Below are 13,050 nucleotides of genomic sequence, written 5' to 3' on the forward strand. Positions count from 1 at the left end.
TACTCATTTTTTATTTATTTAACCCATTTATTTATTTATTCAATTTTGGCGCAAATGGCTTTCCATATATCTGTATTGTTCCTTATCTGATTGAAACAACTCTATCATTGTTTTAACCGTGTTACTTTAAGATTGGAAGCCCCTCCTTTTATTTCTTCTTCTGTAGTATTGTCTTTAAAATGTTTGTACCTCTTAGAGCCTCCCCTCCGGTTACACAATCACCAATTTCTAAGAACAGGACCAGTGTTTTAGCTTACAGCAGTATAATATCTCAGTAATAAATGAGAGAAAATTTGTTACAGATCCATGCAATTATTATCCCAGACTTAGATTTTATAAAACAGCTTTTCAAAACTTTGTAGCTCAAATTTGTAACATGTTGTATCTTTAAATCAGAATTACTTTATTTCACTTAGTGTATTACTGTGTTCCATTTCCTTCCTCTTTCTTAGCCCCAGTCACAATTGTTGATGTTCAGGGACACAATTAAAAAAAGGAAGGAGCTGTGCTAGCAAATCAGATCACAAATCAAAACATTCAATTCCTCAGTGACTTCTTATGTCTGGTTTGGAATGTTCCACTGTATTTGACATGACTGTTTAATATTGTAACTAATTCGCATAAAAATAACATTTAATAATTAACTACTGTCATCAAGGCAACCAATGTAATCTCCGGTTTTATAAATACTACGTCTACAGCTTTATTATGTAATTCTTAAATCTTCTCAAACATAAAAGTGTATTTGTTTGACGTAATGTTCTTCCTGAAGAAGCAGAAAATAAAGAACATTAGCGCTCATTTCAGCATAGTAACAAGCATATCAGGCATAGATGATGTCCGGAGTTTCTTTGTGAAGAAAAAAGGTTTTATTTACCTTAACACAAAAACTCAGCTTGTCACACTCGGTGCCCAACACTCCTCTGCCTCGGAAAAAGGCACATTCGAGGAACACACGTAAACAGTCGCATTCAATGACATATATGAAATATCAGTACCAAGGATCAAGGATCAACACCCAGCTTTAAACAGTGAGCGTGTTTGACCAATTTAGTCTTGACTGAACTGGGAATCATGCTGATGGGCTCACTGACTGCAGGCATCAGTTTTATTGAGATTGGTGTAGAAGCTCTGCTGAACAGAATAACAAGAGAAGACCCAAGTCTTCTAATTAAAGCCTCTTTTATAATAGGCTTCCATCGCTCTTTCATCAGCATCATACTGAGAAAATTACACCACAAAAAGTGCATTCAGAGGTGACCAGTGAGAAGGACAATAAGATAAGTGTGTTTTCCTTCCCTCAAGCCAAACGACCAGAAGGCAGAGACAGTAACGTTCCCAGTATGAAGATATGTGTTTGTTTTTTGATATAAGCGGTGTGTTTGTGTGTGCACTTAAATATACAATCATATTCAATGAATTAGAATATTACTGAAAAGTCTATTTATTTCAGGGACTTTGTCATTATGCAAAACAGATTATTTATAAACAGCATTGAGGTATGGTGAGGGGATGCTTGTGAGGCAGAGCCTCACCTGTCATCATGGAAAAATGATGTAAGATAATATATATAGCTATTTTCACCCTGTGGTTTGTACTATAAAATAGTTATTTTTCATTTAGTTTAAACAATTTTTATTATTTTTTTCTTCAAAATCGCTGAATTTTCAATTTCCATTCAAATGCTTGAAAGTGAAGCTGGTAAGGCAGCAGCGAGCTGAGTCTCGCCTTCGATGGTGCAAACTCTAACTAATTGTGCTGGCTGCCATTCGATAGGAGCTTGTTCCTCCTGACTGTACATTGCCAATAAAATGGTTAAAAACATTTAGTATATTAACTGATTTTCAATAATTTAGCTTATGTATATAATGGGCAGTGTTTCTTTCACCAACTGTTTGTGTAACATGTTTCATGTGCTGAGGAGCGATCATAAACAGAGAACAGATTCAAGATGAGGCAGGCAGTTCTCTTGCCTCATGGCAGGGCGCACTCATGGTCCCAGACATTGGTCTTGTGACTCCGCGTCTGCAGAGTAAGAGGAAATGAGCTAGCCATACAGTAAATAAGTCAAGTGCAACAATATATTTATTGTTTTCTCCTCTCTCCCGACGTCAACATGGATGACTACAATTCTACACTTAAACAGTTTTTTTAAAGTGGATTTTCAATTGAAGGATGACCAACATTGGAACTGAAAGGTTTTTCCTCAAACTACAAGACAGAAGGGTACCGCACTTTTCAAACTGAAATAAAAGACAGGCTTTGTGGATGTTCTGCTAGAAACTGCCTTTTCAGCTTTCTTTTTCCTTTTCTCAAATTGTGTCGAGGATAATGGATGGATGGATGGATGGATGTGTTGAGGATAGACTTGACTTTGGATGAACTGATATTACTGCACAGAACGAGTGGCACAATAATTTCATTTATAAGTAAAAAGCTAGACGGCAATAATTTTTTTTTGTTTAGTTTATTAGTTTATTTGTGTTTTGTGGGCACACAAAAATAAACATAAAATAGAAGGCTGTGGAATGTTTCAGAAAAGTACATCCGGCCTGAAGACATATTGGAGTTTCCAAATGTAGCCTGAACCAACTGATTGGAGCTGATTGTTAAAAGTTACATAATGAAGCTGAACTTCCTTCCACCAACACATACTTTACATCAGAATATGAATTCTCTGGAACAAAATTGGGGGAAGAAAAGCAACAGCTTTAAATTTTTTTCCAGTAGAAATTGGCTGGAATTGTGTGTTTTAGCTTAGCATAAAACATCTAAATATTGTTTCTGAATTTCAGATATACATAAGCAGACACGTCCTACAATGTAATAACTTTATAAATGTTTGCTGAAGTTAGGTAATGTCTTCAGCTATTTTGGTTGTTGCCACTTCTTCCAAAGGTAGGAGTGTGTCTGCAAGCCAGTAAGTATACTTAGTGACTAAGCACGCTATTCAAGCAGTTAGATTTTCAAAGTGTAAAAGTAGATTTCAATATTGATGAATAGTTGTTTAAGTCAAAGTGAAAAGTTTTCTGGAATTAATATTATAAATGTAGGCGTCAGAGGATAAACTTTTTCATTGAGTGAATTTGATTATAACATTCATCCATTTTCTGTACAATCAGGAGGATTGCTGGTGCCCATCTCCACCTAATGTTCCAGGCAAGAGGCAGGGTACACCCTGGACAGATTGCCAGTCTGTTGCAGGGCAACACAGAGCGAGACAGGACAAACAACCATGCACACACACACCTAGGGACAATTTAGAGAAGCCAATTAACCTGACAGTCATGTTTTTGGACTGTGGGAGGAAGCCAGAGTACCAGGAGAGAACCCACACATGCACAGGGATAACATGCAAACTCCATGCAGAAAGACCCAAGGCTGGGAATTGAACCAGGACCTTCTTGCTGCAAGACAATAGCTCTACCAACTGTGCCACTGTGAAGCCTGATTATAATGTGTGGTAATTTAACAGTTTTTATTTAATCTGCCAGTAAAATGCTGACAAAATGATGTTGGCATACAGTTAGATTGCAAACTCTGATCATCTTCTGAGAGCAGCTTAAAACAACTCTCCACTCATCCCTCCTTCCATGTTGCCCCTTCTGCCCCCAACCAGTGATGGAATAGTTTGAAAAAGTAACTTTAACAAAGTAACTAATGTGTTCATGCCTCAAAATATCAAACATTGTCATTTTAGTGAAAGAGGTTCTACAACAAAAACAATACTTGTTTTTGTACCAAGATAAATGTAGCAGGTAAAATAAATAACAATAACAATAAATGTAGCAGGTTTTTTTCGGTTTTACATCTCTCCAAATATGATCTGTTGTTTTCAGTTTTTTAACAAAAACTTTACCCAATCCATTTTCAGATGTATAATGTAAAATCTATAAGTGAACGGCAGTAGCTCCAGTTCATACTCCAGACCAGATGGTGGCGGTATTGCACACTTTCATTTAAAAAAAAAAACGCCATAAAAAGAAGAAAAGCCTTGACATTAGAATAACGACGCTGTTCAAATTAGCCATTTTTACTCGCATAATATTGCCTTAAAAGTAGAGAAGGCCTTGATAATAGTTAGTAATTTAGGTAAATTCAAGCTGGTGACGTCCTACTCTGAGTTAGACAACAACACAACTGGACAACAACCGATGGAAATGAAATGTGGGTCACAAAAGGAGCCCGAAGGGACAAAGGCTGCCAACGTCTTGCTAGTTGGTGGTAAGTTTGCTTATTATTTGATTGATTATAATTTTTTTAATTCTTTGCCATTTTAACAAAAGTAGGAAAAGATTATTAAGGCACCTAAAAAGGCATACTTTATTAGCCTAAAGTATACACTGAGATGTAATTTAAAACATACTGAAATTAATAATTTAAAGTAAGCATTAAGTGAATTTTAAAAAATTATATTTTGAGCATATATTTTAAAATATACACCAAATATCTTTGACAGATATTTTAAATATCTTTTAAATATACAGTTGAGCAAGTGTATATTTTCACTTGGGCAAATACATATTTGGTTCACTTAAAGTATACTTTTATTTAATATATTTCTTAAAAGTGTATTTTGATACAATTATATTTAAGTATGTTTAAAGTTCTAATTTAGAATTTGGTACAAGCATACTTTTAGTATACTTCATATATACTACTTATAGGTAGTACACTTAATACTTACTTAAAATGTACTTTCACAAATGTAAGTATGTTTAAAGTATACTAAAGTATACTTTTTTTTCACCTGGGCGGTAAAGCAGCACTCAACTACCAACACTCACCTGGATTAGCATCACGGTCATAAAGCTAAACAAATCGAAAAATAATTCAAGTCTTCGAGCTGTAGGGCAAGGAGTGGGGCTCGCTCCCCCACTCCTTGCCCCAGCGTCCAATTCTTTGTTACGGCCCTGTGTTTGCTGACACTTAATATTAATGATTATAATGGCTGGAATATAATTATATTTAGTTGCGCAACTTTATGTACATGTTCATTTATGGTTGTTTTCACATTTATTGCACTGTTCGATGTTTGCAGTTTTCTGGAGAGCAGCACGAAGCTCGGCATCATTCACAGCAAATATATTACCTTGACATTAACAAAGACACAGCGGGACAGAACATCCGGGAATAAATGGACCTGGAAGGCCTGACTAAAACTAAATGGATGTCAGACAAATTCTGGGGCTTATTATGTGTTTTTGCTTATTTCCAAGCCCAAATAAGCAACTTCACGTTCAAAAATAAGCCCAAAATACGCAACCTGCGACTCATCAAATTTGTAAGTGAATTTACAAAAAACAAACAACAAAAATAAAAAACAAGACCAAACCCGCTTATAATAATCGGACTTAGTGACAAAAACTCAAGATAGTTCCTGTTTTTCCAGCAACAAAATGTGCATCTCACTTTCCTTCTTTGTTTACATTTCTGTCGCTGCTGATAACTGTCGCATAGAAATGACGGTCCCTCCCCAAGACATGCAATAAAATTAATAATTACAAAAGAAAATAGTAATGAGTAGGTGGGAGGAACAGTGATTTGGATAAGTAACTTTAATATGATTCCTGGATTTGACCTTGACATTAACTAGGTCAAATGAGTTGCTAATAAGTTGCTAATCTAATAGCAACTCATTTGACTACTCGTTACTGAAAAAAGTGGTCTGCGTTACAAAGTTACTGATATCACTGCCCCCAACAACTACGAAAAGACTAGAAGGTTGAGTTTCCTATACATTTTTTATTGGACCTTTGTACTGCATTGAGTTGACCTTAATTAAATTGAGTCAGCAATTTCACACTATATTCTTTGTTTGATGAGGAAAAAATAACATGGCAGTGATCTCAAACAAAACATATTGGGGTGCATAGAACTATACAGAAAAACGGTTGTGATTGTGAAATACCAAATGTAGTATGCATGAACAAGCAAAAATAAACATTACTGTGGTGACTGCTGCAATAACAACTATTTTAACAAAGAAAACATTGAATGGATGACCAACTGGATTTTTAAGGTGTTTTGATCATCCTTTCCTGCTTCACACAAGCCTGAAAGCTGAAATGTAAAGGTATAGCTTAATGTAAAGGTTCAGAGATAAAATAGAATTTTCAAACCACCACATGTCCTGTGGTTCAGCTGTTCATCAGTCTGAGTCTGGTTGGATCTTAGGACACCCGGTTGAACCCCAGGCATTGGTACTGCGTGCTTCTTTGACTCTTTACTTGTTCTCTATTTGTTTTCATTTCTTTATCAGATGAAAGCTCAAACACTGATGGTCAGGTCCCTAGATTTTGCAGCAGTATAATAAGCAATAATTCCTCTCACACACAAAACACCCATTTTACTACATTTTACTAATTGAACCCTCAGATCATTATCAAAGCACTATTTACCTGTGTGCAATATTTTAATTAGATTATAGTCTCTATTAACCCATCACAGACTCTTTGAAGTTCTATGTTTTTAGTGTTAAGTCCTTAGATGCACAGTTGAAAACAAATGGTCTCGGCCTTTTTAATTTAATGAGGATTGCTGCCTATCCCAGCTGTGTCTCTTTGCATCTTTTTCCTCCCACCTACTCATTTTTTGCCATTGAAGTCCAGTTAATTGAAGAAGTCTTTCACCACTAAACATGAAGGAGACCAAATTAGCATCTCTCTCTGTTCATCAGAAAGCTAAGGCAGACATGGATGCTTTGATGTGAGAAGTATGCTTTCAGTTGGCAGCAGGACTCCTGAAAATGAGCTGATGGCCCTGCTATTAGGCCCAAATGCAGATGCGTCCATGTGTTGCAAAACACTTAATCCTTTAATTGATCACCTTCTGCCTGGCCTATTCTGTAGGCCAGGCAGAATAGGCCTGTTTCCCCCTCACTGCCTGCTTATCAGAATCCTATTTTGTAGATGAGATCAATTGCTTTTCAAAAAGTAGAAAAATATGGTGAATGCTGCACAAAGAGCAATGAGGGTTTACATGTTATCCTACAGCACCACATATGAAGCCTTTTAAAAATCAGGTTTCAAGACTTAAGATCTGGTGGAGTTAGTGGCTTGTACACGCATTACAGTCACATTAATAACTCATAGAAAGTACAACCTCTCACAGAAATGTGGAACTAATTTCCCAGGCTTCATTTTACTGGTTTATTTTTTTGGAAATGCAAAAATGAAAATATACTATTGCAAAACTATTACATTCAACACAGTGTACATAACAAACATATGTGTGTCATAAACCCTCAAATCAAATTAAAATATTTAACAGCAATATTTGAAGAACTAGTTTGAGGGCTAAAATGAAAACCATGAATCAAGATAAAATTATCTTGTTTTTTTTTTTTTTGACTGAACTTTTATAATGGAAACTGCAGTTTGTTATAAATTAAGTTAAACATTAACTTAATCGTAAGTTAATGTTTAACTACTTTGTTGTGGGACTTGTTTTTCCTTTCCTTTTTTAAATTTTCACATGATTTCTGATCAAATAAGCATCTAGATTTTCTGCTACTCTCTGGTAAGATCCTGTAAGAAAATGACTTCATCATCAAGAAACTTTTGCAAAGTGTAATAAGGACTGTATGCTAAATCCTTGTGTTTCATTGGACTGGAACCAAACTAATTACTAATGGGATTCCTGATTTATCAGTAAACAACTTTTTTCAGACACAAGAAGTGTTTATTTTTATTTTTATTTCTTTTATTGTCCGTTTCATACTTTTAGGACATTATGTTTTCAGTTCACTCTACTCAGCCTTTGATGCCTTCCTTGGTCCATCTGACAGTTCTTTTTCCATAAGCCTGCTAAATGTTAGACCCAACTGTCTGGGAATAAATGCTGTCAAACTCTGTGTTGACTGTGCTTCTCAACAAACTTTCAAATTTTGTTATGTTAACCTGATAGGATGTTTCCTACTTTTTGTTGCTTTTATTTTTGAACTGCTTGAGCTTGTACATGTAATTGTTTTACAAATACATTTGATAAATCTTATTGGGTGATCTGATCACTTTTTAATTTACTTAATCGAAATATGATTTGTAAATTTTGGAGTGCAGATTTTTAAGTGAAAGACGCACATTTTTTAATGTGCAATTCCTTTTTTTAACAGTTGAATCAATCTTTAATAGATATTTTTTAAGCAGGCATGTTGTCCTTATACTCCACTGCTGCTAGTATTTTGAAACTTAGTCGCACTTACCTGTATACTTCTGAATCACTTTTGCTTCTGCTTGCTATAATAATAATATGACCATGTGTTTAGTGTCTTAAATGCATTGTGGAGGTGAGGAAGCAACTAGCTTAAAATCAAATAGCTAGAAAAAAATCTGTGTTGGGAATACATGGAAAACATGGTTGACGTTTGTTAATGGACATTTAATCTGTATTAATGAATTATCTATCCTGCAAATTTGAAGATTTAATTGATACTGATGTCAATTATATTTAAATAGCACTATAAGTATGACCATAATTTTCTCAGTGTTTATATCTCTATATATATATTTTAATTCCCTTCCCATAAAATGCCTTCATTAGTCTAACAATAAAATACAGAGCTTTGTAAGAAATTTGATTTAGGACTATGAATTAGTACTACTATTTTAAGAATAATTTAAGGGGTATAACTGAATTTACTATGTGAGATCAGAATCTTACTGGTCCAGATACACCTTTTGGAATCATGACAGGTAAATGGTCTCCAGTGTCTTTATTCATAAGAATTAAACATTTCTCTCTTTTGACTCTACCTTTTAACTATTACATTTATCAGGCAAAAAACATAAGTTATTTATTATTGCTTCTTTGTGTATTTTCTATAGATTCTATAGAATCTGCAATGATTCTAGAGTGGAGAAAAACAAAATACCTTAAAATTTTCAACAATGGTGTTCTATTTTTAGGCTCCCAAAAATCGATTTCAATTAAATTCAGTATTCTTGCGTCCATTTACAACAAATGTCCCAAGTACTTTACAAAACAAGTGATCCAATGTACGGAATAATATAATCAATCCACTCTCATGAGGAAAGATTCAAACCCAGTAGTATTAAATTAAATCCAGGGCGTCAAGTTCAGTTTAATATCCTAATTGGTACGTGTTTAAGGAAACCCAGCGGATTACACTGGGTCTCTGATGTTGCAGCAATCCCTCACAATGAACATGCAATGTAGACAACACGCTGTCAACAAAAAATTAAACAGAAAACAATGAAGCGGTTCCAGCAGCCCTCTACGATCATTTAACTAAATTTTACCTCTGAACTATGAGCACCGTTAGTAAAAAATCGTTGTGTTGATGGTTTGTTTAAAAACGCACAAACAACTTTGAAATGATATTCGATTTGTTTTTTTTTCCTGTCATTTATTGCCGTAGTTCTTTAGGTTTTTTATTTTTTTATTTTATGTTTTTTTTTTATTTATTTTAGTTTTTAACCTCAAACGGTAGCGCCCAAATCACGGGGGTGGAGGGGAAACAATAAGCATCACGCGAGCTGACCTAAAAGGGCGTGGGTGGATTTTTCATTGTCTAAAAAGCTGATTGTTTGTTTGTTTGTTTAACAAACAAACAAAAAAAAAACAAACAAACAAAAAAACACGGATCGATGTTGACGCTACGGTAAAAACAGAGATAAAAAACAGCCGAATAAAGGGAGCCCAGTGCTGTTTCAATATATTTTGGATGTGTATATTACAGACATTTTCCAACAAAATGGACAAACTGCAAATGACATTTAAACATGAGATAAAAAAAAAAGAGAGAGAAAGATATATTTCTTGTTTGGGATGAAAGTGCAAATATATGAGAGGGGCGGGGCTGCACAATGCGTTTATAGTACAGAGCTAGATTTATGTACAGGAATTTACAGAAATACAAAATAACACGAATGTAGGAGGAAATAATAATAATAATAATAATAATAAATGAGCTCACATTGGACTCTTTTTCTCAGGAGAAAAGTCAGTTTGTGTTTCATTAGCAGAGGCCGATGCTTACAGGTGTGCTCCTATAGTAGATGATCTGTGGAGCAAATATCGTCCTCGATGTCCACTTCGTCGTCGTTCTCCTCCAGTATGTATGAGTCCGCATCCAGGCCGTGTCTCATCTCCTCCGCACTCTTCTCGTTCAGGTCGCTCTCCGCGCTGGAGTTCTCTGCGCAGCGCTCCATCTCTGCAGGAGTCTTCCGGTCATCCTGCGCCTTCCTCAGCTGCTTCTTGTGCTTCATTCGCCGGTTCTGGAACCACGTTTTTACCTGCAGCGGAGAGAAGAAGAGGGTGTTCAAATATGAATCTCTGATTCCGGAATTCATCCAATAATAATAGTAATAATAAATTAAAATAAAAGATGACAACTTTTTTTTAATTAAGGCTACATTTTAGCTCGCCCGAAGTAACCTTACGCATCAATCGTTTAAGCTTGTAAACGCAATTCTCTTACGCATACAAATCTCGCTTTGATCAAGCAGCCAGTCTTAAAATTAAAAAGTCAAATAGACACGATGCAAAATGTAGTTCTTGTATTATAATAAAAATGGAATCTGTTGTTTATATTTATATATGTCGTTCTGGTGATTCAATAAAATTTAACAAATCATTACTGAACGCTTGGTTTCTTGGTTACAGATCTTCTTTCTGTTAAAGCAAATAAAAAATGAGACAGCAGTAAAATAAAAAAATTAATTAATCAGTGAATAAATAAAATAAAATATTAATTGGCCCCAGTAATCTCAACAACTTACATAAATAGCACTGTTTTGCCTGAATGATCACAAGTATTGTATTTCCATTGTCAGACGGTCAGTGTAATTAAAACTGTAGAATTAAAATGTTCTTTGGATACCTGCAGATCTTTAATTCTTAAGACAGGTTCACTATCAGGTTGTAAATATGAATTTTTTAAAACAGGATCGGCGGGAAATTATTATCTTGCAGAGTTTCGGTAGAAGTGTAAGGTGTGTTTGCATGCACCTGTGTCTCGGAGAGACTGAGCGCCGTGGCCAGCTCCACTCTCTCCGGTGTGGACAGGTACCGCTGGATCTCGAAGCGTTTCTCTAGTCCGGACAGCTGGGAGTCAGAAAACACGGTCCGGGCCTTCCTGCGCCGGCAGTGTTTCCCTGGTAACTCTGCATGGTGCTGGAACAGAGCCGGCATCTGCATCCCTGTTGAACATCAAGACAAGTAAGATCTATCTGCGGCGCATTTTAAGGCAAGTCCTGTTTCCGAGCGGTCGGACAGGACAATATTGTAAAATTGGGAAAAAAAAGAGTCCCAATATTGGAAAGAACATTCGCCCAAAAGAAAGGACATTGGATTTTCGGTGCAAATCATATATGTATCCTGCTCAAACTATTCAAGACTACCAAGATTTTTTTTTTTTAAAGGAAAATAAAAATAACCTAACCTGATGCAAAAAACAAACTACATAAATGAATGCCATATCAGTTTAGCCCCATTGCACAGTTCTATAATATTAAATATTCTGTTATTTTTTTAATAGTTGAGAAAACATCGATAATATTTATATTTCAGAAACGGTAATAATAAGTACTTATTCAAAATATGTTTAAATAATAGTTGAATAAACTGCTGGTGTTTTTTTTATAAAGTTAATTTCCAATTTTCTCACTTTAGCAGCTGGAGAAAAAAAAAATCTGATCTTTAAAACCCTAACATAAAAAGTAGCAGTCAGTTTAATCGGATAACATTAAACTATTCCCTAATAGGAAAAAGGGTCTAACAGGCTCCAAAAGCATTTTTATCCAGGAGTTTGTGACCATTTTCTCTTCCAGGCCTTAACTTGTGCCTCTGGCGCCCTCCCAGTGCTTACCAGGTGTGAAAAAGTACTGGTGATGCTCCGGTTTATGGAGTGGGTGAGGATGAGGAGCCAGAATTGGCGTCGGAATCAGAGGATATCCATACTCCAGGATGGGCATTCTGGAGGTCAGGGAGCTGCAGAAGGGCGCGGGAATAACTTCTCTCAGTGGCTTTGGTTTGTGCAACAGGATATCCTCAATGAAAAATGACGTGGATCTCTGCGTGGGCGCTGCGGACGCATAGTTCACACTCATGATGATAGAGATTTCCCCCCTCTTTTTAAACCTGCACCAGCATCTGACTGTCCTTTGCGAGCTTCCGCGGATTAAATGCACCCTCTGTGTGAAAGCCGAGCGACACGGTGCCGGGCATCACTCAGTTGTTGGTAGAAGGGGGCGTTAGTGGGACTTATTGAGGCAGAGTGGCGGATTGGGGAAGCTGATTGGCTCATCAGCCAATTAGATTTATGTATGGCCGAGAGGGCCGTGTGAGGGATAGGCTCTTCGTTCTGATTGGTTTTGGACGCATTCAAAGGCACTGGAAAAAAAAAAAGTAAACTGATTTGAGATAAGCAGCGCACCTGTGACCACACAATAAATCATTTGAAAAGCAGCTAAAAATCTGATGGAGGTTCAGGCCGCAGGAGCCTTACTGTCCCCGCACCCCACGTGGATGGGTTCTGCTACATCCACGTAGCAGTATTGTATATTTGAAAAATAATACAATACGAACCTTAAGTAACTGATATATTATTCAATTAATTCCGATGTGGCATTTTCTGTTGCCGAAAAAAATAATTTTTATTTGTTTTGTAGTCTCTTTCAAGAAGGCAGCTCTGACACAAGTTATCAGAAGAAAGGCCTATATACTACAATGAGAATAAACCCGTTTCTAAACCTGAAAATTAATTCCCGCGCTCCTGCTTCACGTTGGATATTTTTTTTCTAATAGTTTTGCAGCTTTCCTCGCAGGAGGATTAGGGGCCACAGGTCTGTCAAGTAATTCCGTCCAGATAGGCTGTAATTGTCAGTATAAAAATCTGTGGGAGTACAAGTGCCGCTCCTGTGCCCATTTATGAGAGAAAGCCTTATGCAGTAATTTGCTGATCCGGTGTTTTCATCACATTTCCAATCAGTCCACTTAATGCCAAAGTGCCTTAGTATAGACAGAATTTGAGCTGCAATGGTATTAGGCAATTAGGGGGAGATTTTCGAGCGGAAGTTGTAATCCTTG

The 13,050-nt window shown here is 36.2% G+C and overlaps 1 protein-coding gene across 1 annotated transcript; it reads right to left on the bottom strand.

Annotated features, from left to right (window-relative positions):
• Positions 1–9,659: 9,659 nt before the first annotated feature.
• On the bottom strand, positions 9,660–12,248 carry bsx (brain-specific homeobox). The gene is made up of 3 exons (XM_007541625.2): positions 11,831–12,248; positions 10,972–11,162; positions 9,660–10,256 (listed from the first exon to the last, which is right to left on the bottom strand). Exons 1-3 carry the CDS (start codon positions 12,069–12,071, stop codon positions 10,011–10,013), a joined length of 678 nt encoding a protein of 225 aa, XP_007541687.1. The 5' UTR covers positions 12,072–12,248; the 3' UTR covers positions 9,660–10,010.
• Between the last annotated feature and the right edge of the window lie 802 nt (positions 12,249–13,050).

This window comes from Poecilia formosa, unplaced genomic scaffold (genome assembly GCF_000485575.1).
Source record: "Poecilia formosa unplaced genomic scaffold, Poecilia_formosa-5.1.2 Scaffold620, whole genome shotgun sequence".
Taxonomy (NCBI): Eukaryota; Metazoa; Chordata; class Actinopteri; order Cyprinodontiformes; family Poeciliidae; genus Poecilia; species Poecilia formosa.